At 35.9% G+C, this 18461-nt stretch overlaps 1 protein-coding gene across 3 annotated transcripts; it reads right to left on the minus strand.

Annotated features, from left to right (window-relative positions):
* Nucleotides 1-2335: 2335 nt before the first annotated feature.
* LOC145989679 (uncharacterized) lies at nucleotides 2336-13879 on the minus strand. 3 transcript variants are annotated; one of them, XM_083124905.1, is made up of 3 exons: nucleotides 13773-13879; nucleotides 8533-9058; nucleotides 2336-2494 (listed from the first exon to the last, which is right to left on the minus strand). In XM_083124905.1, exons 1-2 carry the CDS (start codon nucleotides 13811-13813, stop codon nucleotides 8548-8550), a joined length of 552 nt encoding a protein of 183 aa, XP_082981031.1. In that variant the 5' UTR covers nucleotides 13814-13879; the 3' UTR covers nucleotides 2336-2494; nucleotides 8533-8547. The 3 variants fall into 3 exon arrangements, with proteins under 3 accessions (XP_082981031.1, XP_082981023.1, XP_082981040.1); XM_083124897.1 differs by having other exon boundaries at nucleotides 2336-2561; XM_083124914.1 differs by lacking the exon at nucleotides 13773-13879 and adding an exon at nucleotides 11339-11468 and having other exon boundaries at nucleotides 2336-2561.
* Nucleotides 13880-18461: the final 4582 nt, after the last annotated feature.

The raw sequence follows: 18461 nt of genomic DNA on the forward strand, positions 1-18461 counted from the left end.
ACTAATGTCAATTTTAACAGGCTGGAATTCTTGCACATCAGTTTTTATGTAAAGGTTTGTTTAAAAGCATGATTTATTTATTTTTTATTTATTTATTCCTTATTTTTAATGGTGCAGTTAAGGCTTATGCTTTAACTGTCATTCTTCCACTCAGCCATTATAAAAGAACATTTTACTTCATCAGTTGTTTATTTAACATTGTTATACAACATTTAAAAAGCATATACAGTTGAGACTGCTTTATACATAACTCAGTTCTGTGTAATTCTGTTTTATACGTAAATTACTGTAGGTCCCGGCAAAATATAATTTAAAAACATGTTAATTAAACCTTAATTGTACGTAATGCTTTTATAAGTAATTTGGGGTTATACTTACTAATTTTCATAAAATAGTGTTCATTTGTACAAAACCAAGCTACAACTATGTCACAGAAGTATACATTTCTTGTTGTTACTAAAAAACAAGGCGAGTTAGAACGAATACGAAAAAGAATAGGTGGGCATGGTCTCGAGTTGCGAGAAAGACTAGTGTGGCGCGGAGATGTCACAGAGAAGACAAGGAGAGGCGGCATGAAAACAGAGGAGAAAGATTTGCTGCACTTGTTCAGAACATGAGATGCATTTTCTTTTGTACGTAATCACGGTACGAAAGTACACATGTTAAAAAGATGCTGATAGCTGACGTTTGCAGTGTTCCATAATAAAACAGAACATTTTCAGTTGCTACTGGTCGGCTATGGAAAACAGAAAGAGGAAATGTTACACGTTTGATCAGAAAGTAAAATTTGTACAGGAAGTAAATGGTAATCCACATAAAACTTAACTTTTAGATTCATTAATTTACCACTTTGACAGAAAGACCTGTATTACGTATATCTTGTTCCTCAAAATAGATTCAATTACAGTATTTTAAGAATGATATTGCATGGTATCTAAATCTGATTTGTAATTAATTCTGAGTTATATGTATTATTTTCTCTTCACCTTGATATACGTTTAACTCAGGTTCAACTGTATATGCCTGTAAGTGTTCTGTTCCAATCCTGTATTTCAAATGAGAATCGTGGAGTCTTTTAGTTTTGTTTTAATGTAATGAAATTAAAAATAGAAGCAACAATACAGTACTTTAAAATAACAGTCTACAAACATTCATCAGTTTCATATTTTAATTCTAAAAAAAAAGGGAGGCCTTTGTACTATTGAGAATAGCATATAGAAGCAAAATTGAAATGCCTGTAGATTACATGTAATAATAAATGACAAAAATAAGATTTGCTAAATACCTGTGGTCAACAAAAAATTATCATAATCTCAGATTTTCAAGAAGAAGCTTTTTAGTTGTAATGTTATAAGCTATTTCTGTTTGTTGCTGTATTTTTAATTAAATCGATGGAGACTTTATCTTAATGAAGAAATTTATGAAATTTTCTGAAATGGAAATTGCAGTTCTCAGATTTTTTCATGTTCTCTAGTATTGTGAAAAGTGTCCTGTTCTTAAATTATTGGATTGCTTTAACCTGTGAAGACCATAAAAACCAATTTCCCATGACAAAATGTTACCGAATAAGCTGTTGTGATAAAATAATTCTTTTGCAATGGAACTTAACTGTGTCACGTATTTTTGTCTCAGAATGTACTTTTAATAACTATAACCAAATGTTACCAAGTAGTCACATGAAGAAAGAGAAAGAACATTGCATTTTGTAATATGATTGTTGGCAGCTGTTATGTACAAGAAAACTTTATAATACAAATTGTAATGTACATTTGTAACACTGTTTCCTGTAAATGAATTTTATGTATATAATTATTTTGCTTTTTTTTAACTTGTGACCCTAAGCACATTTTTAATTCAGCTGATTTGCCAATAATCTATTGTGTATAGAGAGTTTGTAGGTGTGTACCTACATATATGTCCATGGGTATGTGTGCAGTAACATAGTGATTTATTCACACATCCCAACACCAGGTAAAAAATCCTTAATACCCACTAAAAGAAAGGCCAAATTTATGGTCATTTTGGCTCTAAATGTACCCTTACAACCCCAAATTGAAAATTGTAATAAACCTCTGCAGTAACAGGTAAGAAATTAATGATGGCTAAAAGAGCCACATGTCACTTTTGATTGCAACAAGATAATATATAATTAACCAACCACAGTGACCTACGATGCCAGGGGTCCCAGGTTCAAATCAGCCTGGGCATGGGTGTTCTTTGTGAGTGTCCCTTCATCTATCATCACTCATCCTCATTTTCGCAATTACCCAAAAGTGGTAGAAAAGCAAAGTAAAATAAACCAAATCATACATACAAAATAATATAATTGCACTTGGTATGGATTTATTCAAATATTCCTAACATAATACAGTATTCTTACATAAAATACAGAAATGGAAAACGAATACTATTTTTACAAACCCACAAAGTCAACCAGTGTCAGTATTGTAATGGCTTTCATAACTTCTTGCTTTGAACTTGAACCAGATATAAACTGCAACAGAAACAACAACTTGTCAATACATCAAAGTACTTCATGGTGCAAAATACTTGACAGATATCTGAAAAATAGTAAAAAGAAAAAAAGTATATCAATTTATTTCTGAAGTGTTAGTAATCCTAGTATCGATTTATACAAGAATTATGATACATTTTTACATTATTCACTATACTTGTGGACAACACATGTAAAAATACTGTTGTTTCACGTGTTACCAAATATATATTTTTCTTTAATAATCTTTAGTGGCTGGGTGGTATAAACATGTACCACTGGTATTCATCTTAGGTCGGTTGGTATACATGTGAGGCAGCAATCAACGTAATATGTCGTGAAAAAAACTGCATGCAATATTTCAGTTCTTTTTATTCATTGATATACGAGGGCAAATCGAAAAGTCCTTGCGCCTAATTTTTTTCTAGCTTCTTGTAAGTGTTATTACATTTCTTGGAATGGCCCTATTGTAACTTCTGATTTCTTCCACAGCACGGTGCTGCTATAAGTTGGCAAAGATGGCCGGAGTGCTCAGGAAGTCCACACCATATGAACAGCGAAGTGTTATGGTGCAAAGGACAGATATCTACAGGGAAATGGAGCCAGTGTATGGGGACAAGTGTTTATCAGTGAGAAATGTGCAGTGGTGGTGCAAGGAGTTTGAAAATGTGGAGGACATGAGCGATCGGTCGACCTAGTTCCTCGCTGACACCGGACATTACCCATGTTAATGAAATGGTGAAAGCTGATCGACGTGTTCATCCAGTCGATGGTGTTGTTCGGAATTTCTTCTTTACTGGGAAGCTGTAATGTTTCCACACCATGCTCTGCTGTTTTGACTCGAGAGTGTAATGCAGTATCCACGTTTCATCGCCAGTGACAATGAGGTCCAGAAAACTGTCACCCTCGTCGACTTAATGCTGCAAATGGTTTAGTGACATGACCATTCACTTGCCCTTGTGGACATCATCAAGAAACTTAGGAACCCACCGACACAACACCTTGCGGTATCACAACAAATCATGAACAATGTCGTAAACACTACCATAGGAAATGCCAAGTTCAGTGGCAATGTCCTTCATATGAACACGTCGATCATCTTTCACCATTTCATCAACACTGGTAATGTTGTCGGGTGTCAGCAAGGAGGTCTGCCGGATCACTCATTGTCCTCCACATTTTCCCGTCCATTTTCAAACTCCTTGCACCACCACTGCACAGTTCGTACTGATAAACACTTCTCCCCATACAATGGCTCCATTTCCCTGTGGCTGTTTGTCCTTTGCACCATAAAAAACTAATAACACTTCGCTGCTCATATGGCGTGGACTTCCTGAGCACTGCAGCCATCTTTGCCAACTGATAACAGTGCCATGCCGTGGAAGAAATCGGAAGTTACAATAGGGCCGTTCCAAGAAAAGCCTACTGCATCACTCGTATATCTCGCTTTTGTAATAACACTTATAACAAGCTAGAAACAAATTAGGCGCAAAGACTTTTAGATTTGCCCTCGTACATATGAAGGTATGACACTCGAATTACAAAACAATATATACATTGCTAATGTTATTAACAAGCAGAGACTGAAAAAGTCTGTTTACCCTTTAATATTAAAGGCTAGATTTATAAAAATAACTTATCTCCTAACCCACTGCATTTTTTACAAATATTAAATTTTACATGTAATAATGAGTAAAAAGTAACATTTTAAGCCATGTGTGACAATTTAGGGTGAAGAGGGAATGTGGAGGCAAAGGCTCTATTTTCGAAATTTGCCTGGACCACGTGGCAGAATTAACTTACCATTTCCTACAAACTATACACAATATTTAAGTTCTATCTTTTGTGTTCATTAGTATACCTCTAAAAGTATTGTATACTCGAATTACAAAACAATGTATGTATGTAGGTAGTGTTATTATTTTTAAGCGACATTTGCAAAAGTCCTTTGTTTCCTCTTGTGTTACTATGGGATAAATTTTAGAAAAAAGGGCTATAACTCCTCAACCACTGCATTAAAAAAACAGTTTTACATTTTTTTTTTAAATTTGAATTTAAAATTTTGGGAGCCAGCATATGTAAAATAACATAATTGTAATGTCGTACAACTAAAATCTTAAAATATTCTGACTGATTAAAAGCTGAGGCTGTAAAGGGGCACTCAGCACACACAAGGACGAAACACAGAATTATACTGGCCAGATGTCAGAGCCTCGTTAGTCGGCAAAATTCACTTCAGGGTGTACTACATGGAAGGTCACCCCTTACACCCCAAAAAGTTTTACATGTAATAATGACTAAAAAGCAACATTTTATGCAATGTGCGACGATTAAGGGTCGAGGGAGGATGCAGTGGCGAAGAGCCAAATTTTCTGAAATTACACAAAATTTTCGAACTCTAATTTTTTGTTTATTTTCAAAGTTGGAGAGAGAGAGAGGGAGAAGTGTAGAGAGAGAAGGAGAGAAAAAGAAGATACACAAAATTTTCGAACACTAATTTTTTGTTTATTTTCAAAGTTGGGGCACAGGCATATACATATCCTAAAAGGGTGATCTTTTGTCATGCTTTCATTTTGTTTCATTTATTCGAAAATTTTCTTCTTCCTTTAACACTCTTATTAGGAGGCACAATGTATAAATTTTACCTCCACTAAAAGCCCTGTCTTTAAGAAAGAAAACAAAACAGATTTCATCTATATATGACAATTAGTTCTCCAGCAACGTTCTTTATTTATACTTCATGGCATTCTTGAAAAGGTCCCATCCGCAGAGGCTTTCCAGGAACGTGAGGCTCCGTCCGCTAAAGATCAATTATGAAAATATATAATGTATACAAAGGTTCAAATTTTCATAACAATAATCTGTATATTTTTAGGCTCAACACCTTGCACTTGGCTTTGCTGTTGTCGAAAATGATACTCCATACTCCATACAGAATAGATTTGAACTTCTGACTCAAAGTATGAGCATGAAATTACCATTCTGGATCAGTGCATCATGATACCCATGTGGAGTTTCATTTTCAAATTATACTAATTAGTCTGGCCTATAAAATGCAATTTAAGATGTAAAATTTGAAAGTCTTGAAAAATTTTGACAATTTATCCTGGAAAAATCTTAAATTATTCTTGAATTTTGTATTAATGCTGGAGTACCAGCCTGATATTCATATGTTGTTTAGGTGCAAGATTTCATTTTTCATACAAATTTTCCCTCCATCTCTTAAATCTTAAATTGGGAACACAAAACCTCATCAACAATAATTATTTTTATTATTATTTCTATTGACCTCTTTTAAAAGGGACATGAAAAAAATTCAAGTTCTCCAAAATTCGAATTATTAAAGAAAATCGACAGTATAAACAAAAATAACGAACATGCAGTGGACCGTATCGCAAAAATTGCCATATTTTGTGTGGAATCCTATAGTGTAAGTCAAAAACAATTCCTCTCACAATAGTAATTAAGCTACCAGTAAATCGAAAACACATTTAACTAAGTACACTATATTAACTCAACAAAATCACATACACATGTAACAACATTAGCTACCTAAGTTCATGAATTGTGTTTGTTTTTGTTGCTTTATTTTTACACACTTCAATTTCATTTATTGCATGAAACAAGTCATTACCAGCATTTGCTTGAGATTCAAACTGCCACCCTTCGATATTGCGAACAAAGTATCCTGAATAATCACAACTGACAACTAGGGCAGATAAGACTAACAAATCATTGGCTAGTGGTGGTTCAAGAACGAACATCTGCACACAAAGGGGTGGGCAATCCCAGGTTGTTGAGAGGGTGGAGGCTGCATACCAGCAAACAAACATTCTCGGCAAAAGTTTACTATCCACAAACACGTTAAACTTCTTTTGTTTCGTCACTTTTAACTTCGTACTTACATATCTGCTTCGTGGAACATTCTTTAAGGTGTATTCAGGTTTTTTTTGATCAAAGTAATTTCAATTTTTCCCATTACGAGTACTTCTTTCTTTTCGTTTTTGCGTTTCCGTAAGACACAATATGGCGCGTATACCTTCATAGATCATCGCGCTTGTGTTTTGTCAATTTTCATTGGGTATGCAGTGTTTCCAAACTTCTTAACCGAAAAAATACAAACATAGTTAAAATGCGTTGAACCATTGACAATAAGCCCCAAGACACATTACGTAAGGTTAGGCAAACATAGTTAAAATTCGTGTAACTAGTTAGGTTTAGTTAGGATAGGCAAACATAGTTAAAATTAGTTTAACTATGTTTGCCTAACCTTAAGTAATGTTTCTTGGGGCTATCGTGAATGGTTCAACGGATTTTAACTATGTTTGTATTTTTGGTTGGAAACACTACATACCCAATGAACATCGACAAAACGCGATCACGACGTGCCATGATCTACGAAGGTGTACGCAGCAAAGGCTATTGTGCATCAGAGAATTAATTTTCAACAAAAATAATGAATTTCCACTATGACACATTCACACATGACAGAAAACACCTTCCAGATGTTCAACAATGCTAGACGAACTAATTTCCGTAAGTAGTTTCTTCTGTAAAAATGAAAAAATGTGTTTGTGTATAGTAAAATTTTACCACTTTATCTTCCCTAATGCATCTCTGCCTTCGAATTATCCAAATAAAGGTTCGAAATTTGAATTACATATGAATTTTTAACATTAGTTTTAATAGGAATTTTAAAGGATATAAACTTCTCTGATTAAAATTATCCAAGTTTGAATTAAAAAGAGTCCTCTGTAAATGTAAACTCTATGACAGCTCCATGAGGGACTATGTCTACCTAGATGCTTTTCATTTGGTAATGGCTGGTCAATGTGTCAAATCCCACTGCCAATCTTATTGATTTCCTAGACTTCTTATATTGAAGTACTCTCCCAATTATTGTCATGATGCCGAGTCAATATGGAAATTTTGGATCCACTCGTACCATTTGGATGAACAGGAACCTTTATAGAAAGGTAAGCAAATGGCCTAAAATACTAATATTTCAAGTTCATATGATATATCTTTATACACAGTGCATTCAGAAAGTTCCGGGACTAATGCAACTACCAACACAATTTTTCAGATAAATGCAATATTATTATTTAATATTCAACATAATACCTTCTCTCTATATAGACATTTAAGACAGCTCATACAACTGCTGGAAGGCATGTATGGAGTTCTTGTTTGGTATTGAGTTCAAGGTGGCAATCAGATTTTTCTGAATGGTTTCCACATTGTCAAAACTCTCTCCATTCAGTGCTGTCTTCAGTTGGAGAAAAGAAAAATGTCAGCCGGGATCAAATCTTTCGAGTATGGTGGTTATCACCTTAACCGATTTTCTAGCTAGAAATAGTGATATGATAGAGATGATATTCTCCTAATTGGTACATTTCTGGTCTAACTGCAAATTCTTTTCAAAAGGCAATGAAGTACCAATGCAACAAGTCACCTGTGATAATGTTCTGTAAGAAGTTGTCATGAGCCCACTGAATGAGATTTTGTGATGCCTCCACATGGTTCCGATGTTAGTAAGTGTGGAACAAACTTGGCACACAGGTTTCATTTGCCCATCATGCCATGCACGATAGTGAATGCTACCCACACTGATGTTGAGCTCTTCTGAAAACACTTTGATACTCAGCCAATGGTTGGTTGGCAGTGCAAGATGAATCCACTGATATTCTCCAGTACTGCTTGTGGAGGCGTACTCCTCTCTCAGGATGTCTTCAGTGATTCACAACCACTTTTATTTAAAGCATGCATACTGCTCGAACACCTTGCTGTGGCTAAAACAGTCCTTTCCGTAAGCAATTTGCATCACTGCAAAGTGGTTGCACTTTTTCCACATTTAAAACATGATTTAATTTTAGATCTTTGTTCCATCTTGGCAATTATGACAACAAAAGAAAAATACTACTAAGTTTTAACAGTAAAACAGTATTACATTACACAACAATAGTCCAAGAATATTTTGATGCCCTGTGTAATGTGATATTAGCTTACAAATAAACATTTTTTTTTTAATGTCATACCTTATTCTTTCTGACCTAGCAGTAGGAATATTTCTTCTTGCTTTCCTTTTTTCTCCAAACTGGGAGCAGATCCATTGTGTTATGAGTTAGAGAGTATTTTTCTTTGCCTACAATATCTCTAACTGATTTTACACTTCCAAATAATTTTGCAACATGAAGCATGTAAGACAATACTGCTTCCAAGTCCTTCCACTTTAGGCCCTTTTTCACCAAAGCGCCCCTTTTAGCCAAAGGGCCCTTTTTCACCATAGGAAGCAGAATAGTTTCCCCATGTTTCAAACGATACCTGTCTGTGCCATTTTCATCCTTAAATGTATCAACGGTGCCAAATGCAACAGCAGCTTGCAGCAGGAAATGGATAATGGGTTCAATTTCAGTTCCTTTCTGCACATGATATCCATAGTTGTCATCGACTTGAGTTCTTATGGCACTAAGACTGACTCCTGACTCGTTATCCAGTTCCTTGAGTTCAACTACCACAGCACAGCATAGGTTACATGTGCCTTTCTTATGGCTTGACTTGCCTCTGTAAAAAATGTAAAAATTTGAAAACATAATTGTAAACTCTGCACGGATAGCATTAAAGCATGTAAATAGAATCTGTAGTCTTTCTTTTAAAAAAAAAAAAAAAACCATTATCACAGCATTATTATTATTATTATTTACAAGCAGTTTTTATTCCCAACATTGTATAGACTTACTACCAGATCAATAAATTGTTCAGAAAATGACACTTTCCCAATATAAATTCAATCCAGCTAATTTTCTAGAAAGGAAATTATTATCCCGTAATTTCAATATATTCAATTCTTCCATAACTTTTGCCTTGACCTTCTTGTGTGCCATACTCTCATTTCAAGATGAATCATTTTTTTTTATTTTGGCTATAGGAATTTACATAATGACAGGAAAATAATTTAGTTGGATCATTAGCATTCAATGTTTTTATAGTTGTAAATTTTCTGTACTTGTAGTACTTAATTGATACTGTTGAGTGCAGGTTTTTCAGTATGTGAGTGTAGAGGTAAAAATACAATTTGATTGAAGTTGCAAACAAAAGTGTGTAATTCATAAACTTATTAACACAATATGTATAAGCAACTTGCATAATAATACAGACAGTACACGCTCTTTTCAGATTTGCAGCAAACATGATGAAAACGAGACAATAAAGCAACGTTAGATAACAGGGTAATAAGGTCTGATGCACACCGATGACACAGATCAGGTCTGGCGTATACGACAGATGACTTGACTTAATAGGTTTACTGCGACAAAAGTTGACCAAATTTGAATTAAAAGCATTAACTATTTCTTCATCTCTCTTTTAGTAATAAGTAAGAGTGCTCACTTTAGGTTCAGAGAAAACCTTGAGTCTTAAATGCATAAATGAATATTCATTTTTGACACTAGACATTTGGTGTAACTTTACAGATTTTTTTAAAATGAAAAGCATGCTAAAGATCAGTGCTCGAAAAATTTTCTTCAAAGCTAGGCGCCAGGAAACTACCTACTAGCAATTGTGCATACTACAGTGTGTTTCAAAAGTCGCACAACCCAAACTCTGAAAATGTATAGCAATCATGAAAACCGTAAGAGGTATTTACACCAGGTTTTCTGCACTAAACTAATCATGTACGCTATCACTGGGTTAATAAATATATGTTAGCATGTATCCAAATAAAAGCAATTATATTATTTTAAAAAATATTGTTAATTTGCTGAAAACATCTGAGAATTGATTTTCAACAATAGGTACTACTTTACTATAGTAAAGTTATTTTACAGGGGTGTGTGATCGGTAGGGGCATGCATGTTTCGTTTTTTCGTCAAAAACGAAATTTGAAAAAACACATTGTAGTGTTAATTTTTCATGTTTTTGAAAGGTGTGAGATGCATTTTGTGACCATGTTTTGTCACGAAATAATGCGAAATGAACTGCAAAAAGCGAAATTAACTCTTAAACACGAAATTTAGGGTTTATTCACCGATGCGGCACCTTCTGATGTCTGAATTATCCTGAGAGTTATGCAATTCCCGGAAAATTTATTAATTCTGCTGTTAATATTGGAGAAACAAAAATTGACTCCTTTACAAGAAATAAACTTAATACTCGGATAACTACATAAATGGGCTATTAGAAGTGAAATGTTAATTCTGTGGAATAAGTGTAGTTTTTAAATCAAATTTAGGATTCACAATTTTAAAACCAAAATGTCTTTTTATATACCACTTTTGATCCAATTTTTCACCGCTATAACACCGATATTTTATTTTATTTACCGCTTTTGAACCCGAAATTGACTGAGTTTTTATGCCGAAATTTTGCTTTTTTATTTACCAAAAATATGTGCCTCTAGTGATCGGGTGTAAATATGAGACGACTACAATCTCAGAAATGAGGGAGCCAGAAATATTTTTAAAAATCCCGACGAAGTTGGGGAAATTTTCGGGACGTGAAATTGCACAGAATTTCCCGATACTGTGAAAATGTCGAATTTTACGCACTAGCTATTATCTCCCTGAAATTATTCTCATATTTCCTTTATAGTAACTGCTATTTATAAGAAACTTTCTGACATCTATAGTGCAGAAAACTGCGAGAATTAATTACCAGTTGACAAACTTTAGAAAAACAGGAATAAAGTTGTCAACGGGTCACATTTCTGTTAGGGGCTCGTGCGCCTTTTGCCGCTCTGGTTGCCGTGTTATTTTATTCTTGGACATTTCTCGCATTTAGACATTTTTCTCAATCTATAAGGTAATTATTTTCATGGAAGATACATAGTATTAAGTAATGACTTACTTGCGTCTCTCTCTGCAATTAGATTCCGTCATACTTTTTTTTCCAATTTAACAAGGTCTGAAAATTTGAAACAAGCAGAAGCGAAATTTAAATTGTGGCGCAGCGTTGCCAACCTCTGGAGTACAATAGGGCCGCACGTACAGGGTCAACGAAGTTAGTAATAAGGTGTTTTTTATACAGTGTATATTGATACACTTATAGATTGAATTGTGACTAACCTAACCTTCCCGTGAATGGTTCATGGGGCAAACATTTTTTCCAACTTATGCCAGACGCCATTTTCTCATAGCGTAATGAATAGCGAACTTCACTTGTTCACATCATCAAACATGGCTACCTTATTAGCACAGAATAGTAGGGCCTTAGGGCATCGACAATTATAGCGGTAATATCTGCACGTAATTTTGCAATTTCTAGACATGACCGCCTATTTGTAACTGCAGATTCGTGATCACGAGGCCAAAATTAGTGAGTATGCAGAATTTGAAAGCAATCTGAGATACTTCCGGTTTTGTAAATTTATACCTCTTCTGCAAATATGTTTTATAAAGAAACAAACGTACTGTACATTCAACGGTACGTGGCATTTATCCAAGGTTTATTACAAATTTTAGCATTAATAGCTTCTATAAGGGTAGCACTATTGTATACAAAGGGACGCTTACGCATCCCTAAATTTTCTTCTGCATCCCTTTCTTAAAAACAAATTTTCAACGGATAACACTTTTTGTCGACTTGTCGTATGTAGCGATGAATATTAGACATTGAAGCAAAAACGCTATTGTTGTAGACTTGGGGTGTCGAGACAGAATTTTTTGGGTCGGAACGGGAAATTTCTTAAAGGCTGTCAGCAGTAAGAATAAGCGTCAAATTTGCTCCTGCCATGTAATTCGTCTGCTAAGAGGATGTTACAAATGATGACAGATGAAGACGAGAAAAATGCAAGTTTATGACTAGTGGGAATGAATGTACAGGAAATGTAGAACTTTTTTTTTTTTTAGAAAGCATTTAGCGATATTATTTTATTGCTAACAGAACCTAACCTAACTATGAGAGCATTTAGGTTGATTATTAGAAGAATGCTAATCTTAAAACATTTTTGTGTAAGTAATCGCTAAAACTTCACAGTATGTGTTAAGCCCCTATTACACGGAACTGGATTTCTAGTAGGAATGCTCTAGTTGACGCTGGACTGGTTACCCATTTCCTAGTTTTTGCCTCACACGATACTTGTTACACCGTACTTGTCGATAGTCTTTTGTTCCCATAATGGCGCCGCATGAGATGTAAACAACGTATCACTTCACACTTTAAAAATACGATAACTCTTCAGCCGAGAGGAATATCGCTTCGTATTAAATGGTTTTAGGTAGAGAAGAATGGCACTGATAAAATACATACTTTACAACGTTTACTGTACACGTATGGAAGAATATTTTAGCTTTTTCTATTGTAAACACCGTGCACTCCACTCACCATAGACGTGGAACTCGACGTGCCTTTCGTGCTGTATGTATTATAGATTGTAATTGGAACAGCTAACTGAAATGATCCTCGAAATGCTTTGGTGTAAAATTGTAAAGTAATTACTATGGGCCCGTTCCGAAAGTCGCACGTTTCATTATGCTTTCCGAAAAGTCGCATTCCGTCCGCTTCGTGCAAGAACGAGATTCACCAAACGCACGGGCCAGGAGGCTGGTTTGTTCAGTGAGAATCGTCTGCTGCCTACAGACAATGCGCGTACTGATGGATTCAAACTGCACTAGTTCGGAAAATGTATTATAATTTTAACAGATAGCGATATGAAGCAACATGCACAAGATGAGGTATGCCTTAACCGTTCTTAGAATGTGATTAAAATGAGTAACAGTGTCCACAGTAGAGTTTATTTTTGCCATAAGGACGTTCCTTCCGCTGGACGCCATGTGAAAACTTTCTCTAAAGAAAAAGTATGCGCCTGCGCTTTCGCATAGAGTGTTCCATAAGTCTGTAAAATTAATGGTTTCACCAGATTCACGAGCCCAGTTATTCTCGTTGAATACGTTCGTTTCGTTAAGACTTTCGGAACGCACACCATCTGTTATAAGATTTTTGGAAGCATTTACGTAGCAAAAATTTTAATGGAAATCCTTTCGTCTAAAGCAAGTTGGTGAACGAGCAATTAGAAGAATGTTGTAGGAGAATTACTGCTTTGTGCTTTTATTAAAAAAGGAAAAGTATGAACTAGAGATTGGGTCGAAAACAAATGGTAATCTATGCGTACCGAAGAAGCTTTTCAACTCGGTTTTGCATTATTCATACATGAGATTCGCAGGATTCATTCTAAAAAAAAAAAAAAAGTCAAACATTTATTAATACACTTGTAATAATAAGGATTTTAATTTTTAGCTAATCATATTTGTCATGTACACATCTCATCGCTTTGCATAAATACCTAAATATTAATGAACTGAACACGAATGCACTGCACGTCATCTCTTTACACTTTTTTTTTTATCGAGAAACGGAGGAACTATAACATAAACAGCACTCGGAAACCACAGTGTGCAAAAGACGCTCCTTTGCAAACTCACAGATTATCTTCACATGGCCAAACTTTTCTCTAATTGGCTGTTCCACAGAATCCAGTCGAGGAAAGCTAGTGTAGATCGACCACAAGGAATAAAACCTTGGGACGAAAAGTTCCCGCGCAGCTTTCCCTTCTTCCCTCCACCTCGGGCCATAAGGAGGCACGGTCCACTTTCCCCCTCCCCTACTCGCGTGGGTACGGTGCACAGGAGACGCGGTCTGCGCAGGTTGTTTTGCTCGTGGTTCCACAATAGCAATGGAGTCCATTAGTGGTGACGTCACAGCAGACGACGCGCTGGTACTGAGTCCTCGCAACGAGAGAACTTGTTTTCTTCCAATCCAACTTAATGCTATTTTCCTTCGGAAGGGGTACCTTTAATTATTGTGACAGCAGTTATGAAACAAAATTATGGTGCGTATGGTACATCAATGAAAAGGTGAGATTTCGGAGATACGACTATATCACACATATCTTACAGAGGATAAGGCAAAGAATAACCGGAGTAAGAAAATCATGCATTTTCAAAACATTCCACTTCCGAGCACAGCCGAAGCTCACCCGATCTCAAGTCGGCCACGCTGCCGCTATGGATGATGGGAAACCAGCTGCCTGAGGCGATTGAACCGACGACGCCCATTGGCTGAGATTTCTTTGGGAGCATTCGCTTTACTCGATTTCTTACTCCATTTATTCTTTACATTCTCATCTGTAAGGTATATGTTATATATAGACGTATTCTCCGAAATCTCATCTTTTCATTGATGTACGATACGCACCATAATTTTGTTTCATAACTGCTGTCACAATAATGAAAACTACCCCTTCCTAAGGAAAATAGCATTGAGTTGGATACGTAGAAAACAAGTTCTCTCGTTGCGAGAACTCATTCCCAAGCGCGTCGTCTGCTGTGACGTCACGCTATTGGACATATCCTATTCATATTCCTCCAAACCAGTCAAGCAGTCGGCCAGGCGGCCATGATTTCTACCTAGAAAGTCAGTTCAGCGCCAACTAGGGCATTCCTACTAGAAGTCCAGTTCCGTGTGATAGGGGCTTAAGCCTCGGCTGGATGTTGAAAGAAAACCAAATTTCTAGGGTGTCGTTAGTTCCGTTCTAACAACAGTACCAAGGGAACACGAGGGAGGCGCTGACGTCGCTTTCAAGAAATTCTCCTTCTTCCCAGCCACAAACCCTCCCATATTCTTACCATCGTTACCTCGCTGCTTTTACGATCTTGCAGGGAGGGGGAGAATGGAATGGTCGTACCCACTGGCCATTGACAGATGTTCCGGAACCCTGAAGAATAACTGTTTTCCTTTCCTTAGTTGAAAAAAAGCTTACACATCGTCCTTTGAGATCACCAGCCTATGCACTGTGAAGCTGCATGTTTCTTTTTGTTTCCGTCGGTACATTCATTAAGTTACAGTAAAATGGCCAACTAACATAGATTATGTAGTAAAATACGAAGGGGCGAGGTGTAGGGGCCCCACAATGTGCTCTTGATTTTTTTATATAATCGCAGAAATTCCACAGATAGTGTCGCTTATAAAAAAAATAGATTTACGAAACAGAAATCTGGTTCCCAGTAACATCATATACGACGTCTGCTATAACAAGCAGTGACGTATTATCTCAGCCAGAGGGGCCCCGGTAACTTGTCATATGGGCCCCCCTCCGAAATGCAGAATTAACTTACTTGCTCGCAGATGTCAATCGATAGGAAAATATCCCTCATCTCATACCTTTGTATCTACGCAGTTTGTCGTAAACGTAGTGTAGCGTGTCAATTGTCTACAGTTAGGAATCCAGTAGAAATATTCAGTTGCTCAACCAGTCGATCCTTATTTTACAACAAACATCAAAATTGTTAATTCGTAACCTTTTAGTTTTACACGTGATATTTAAAATGTAACTTCCCACCAAATATTTTCAAGGAGGGGCCCAATTCTTTTCATATTGAAATAAGAGCTGAAATGAATTTCCCACATTGTCTACACTTGTTTTACTTCAAAGGGGTTGAAAACCTCAGTTAAAGGTGGGACCCATACTAAATTATCCCTTTGCTGTAAAGACCATTATTCCATCCTCTGCCACGCAGGGTATACAACTTATGAGTTGAATGTGACCATTATTTTGTGTAATTTTGTAAGTTCATATTTCTTACAATTTGGCATTTTGTGGACATTTCTGTCGAACTAGTTCTTATTTTCTAATGTGTTACGATTTTGTTATCTGCAGTGTTCGAAAGGAAAATTCCTAGCTGCAAATTTCCTTGTTCGCGTTGGGGATAGAAGGAAGGATCCTTGTGTGGAGCAACTTGAAGATAATGAAGTAGATGAAGGAGAATGATTATGCAAATTCGAGCACTGATGGTCTATTAATAAAAAGGTTCTTGTTTCATGAAAAAGTCTTTAAGAAAGTATGATCACTGGTCTATCGAAAAAAGAATGGCAGCGTTAAAATTATGAATAATGATGTTGAGGTCTACTAACCTGTGGCAACCTTATTTTATTTTGGGATGGGCTCAGTCCTTCGAAGCTGCATTTCATTGAGTGATAAATTTTCAGTGAATAGAGTTCCTTCGCAGCTTTATTATCTATCACTCAAAGACTAGAGTCCGCAGTTATTTCTTCGTAGCAGATGGAAATTTACCTTGTGATAGGTTACTACCGACAATCTAGATGTCCGGTTCAACCCCCATTACTGAAGGATAAGTTTGTTGCTTGAGTATATTAGGGCTACTCACTCAGTATTAGAAGGCTAATATGAGCGACTCTTACGTTGAATCTTGGCCTGGAGGAACCAGGGGCTGAAGGCACATTCACCTCAAAGTCCGAAAGAGGAGTGTTTACTATTTTTTTACAATTCCACCAAAACAGTATTTTTTAATATCTGTGTAATATATGTAACTTCATAAAAAATATTTCAAGCAAAAATACAAAGCATCACGAACAAAATATTTGGCAGCTGGAAGCTTCCCCCTCCTCCAAAAGTGATTCCTGGCTGTGTCGCTGCGTTGAAGTAGAGAAAATATTTCCAGATTCTTCTTCCAGTTATTTTTCAGAGATTCAGCCCATCCTGATTTAGTTTCAAGAAAGTACTACAGTGATATAAGTCGATAACAAAAAAATGGGAAGGCATAATATTTGAGGTAAAAGTTAATTTCTTGTACAACGAAGGGGGGAGGGCAGCTAACTATTGTACTTCCGTCCCACTCTGGCATCATATTTTTTTTTGGCACTAATGGGGCCCCTCAATATTTTACTTGCAGGTGGGCCCAAATATCTGCGCTACGCCACTGAGTGGCTCGGATCCCACTTTAAACTATACGTCCAGTCCCGATTTGCCTTTCTGTGAATATAATTGGTCTTAAAACAAGTTTAACAAACAAACGTTTTGCTATCAGTTCACAATTATGATTAGCTGTGCTCTAATAGTTGGTGATATTGATAAGTGTCCAAAATGGATAGATGCACGTAAAGAGTGAGGTATTTGCAAAATTTCCTGCAACTACTCTTGAAGCATCGATATATTATAAATTGTACATATATAGTCTCCCCACAATAACCAAATGTTAGCAAGTAGATGGAGCACTTCCCCTTCCCGTTAAAATACCATTCTGTACATAACCCCCGAACTCGGGATCTCTATTACTCAATATTAGTCTGTTCGATACCCGTTGTAGGCACATGGCACAGTGGTTCGGATCCCACTTTAAACTGTAGGTCCAGTCTCGATTAGCCTTCCTGTGTATAAAGTGGACTTAAAACAACAAATCAATCAATCAAGATTAGTCAAAAGCAGGTACGTATCAAGAAATATATTTCGGGGGGGGGGGTGTCCGAACCAAGTCTCAGAAATAATATTAGTAATAATATAAATGATTAAATTAAAGTATTCACATTAGATTAATGACATTAATTAAATATGTAAATTAATGTATTATTATTATTATTACTTGAATAGGCAAAAAGACGGTGTAGAAACAGGGATATAACAAAACGTATTCTTTATTTAGGTGTAGTTAATATCGCAAAAAAATGAAATGGGGAAATAAATGTCAAATAGATCAAGGATCGAATATTTATTGAATAACAAAAAAGAAGGTTGGATCCAGTAGACGAAAAGTAAATTTCTTGGTTAGTTCCATAAATCTTCTTTGACACTGGCCTTAACAACCGTATGTTCCCAATATAATCGTTGCCTTCCAATAAGTTCGGCAGAAATAAATAACCTTCGATTATACAACAAGTACTAAAAACGTATATTTTTATTATTTAATTTCAGTACTTGTGTACGATGAATTAGAGAATATAATTATATTTTCCTATATATTTTGTTTTGGGGGGCTGAACTTGTGAACTTGGATCGTGCATAAACAGTGGCGCAGGAACATTTTTCATCTGTAAGGTACAAAATTCGTCCTCAATATTATATATATATATATATAAAACGGAAAATCAGAGTTTTGTCATTTGAAAGTAGCGAATTTCTAATAATTTTAATGCAGGGTGACATTTGAAGGGACAATAGGAAGGATTTTCCCCCGTCAGT

The sequence above is a fragment of the Lepisma saccharinum genome, chromosome 1 (assembly GCF_977018435.1).
Source record: "Lepisma saccharinum chromosome 1, izLepSacc3.1, whole genome shotgun sequence".
Lineage (NCBI taxonomy): Eukaryota > Metazoa > Arthropoda > Insecta > Zygentoma > Lepismatidae > Lepisma > Lepisma saccharinum.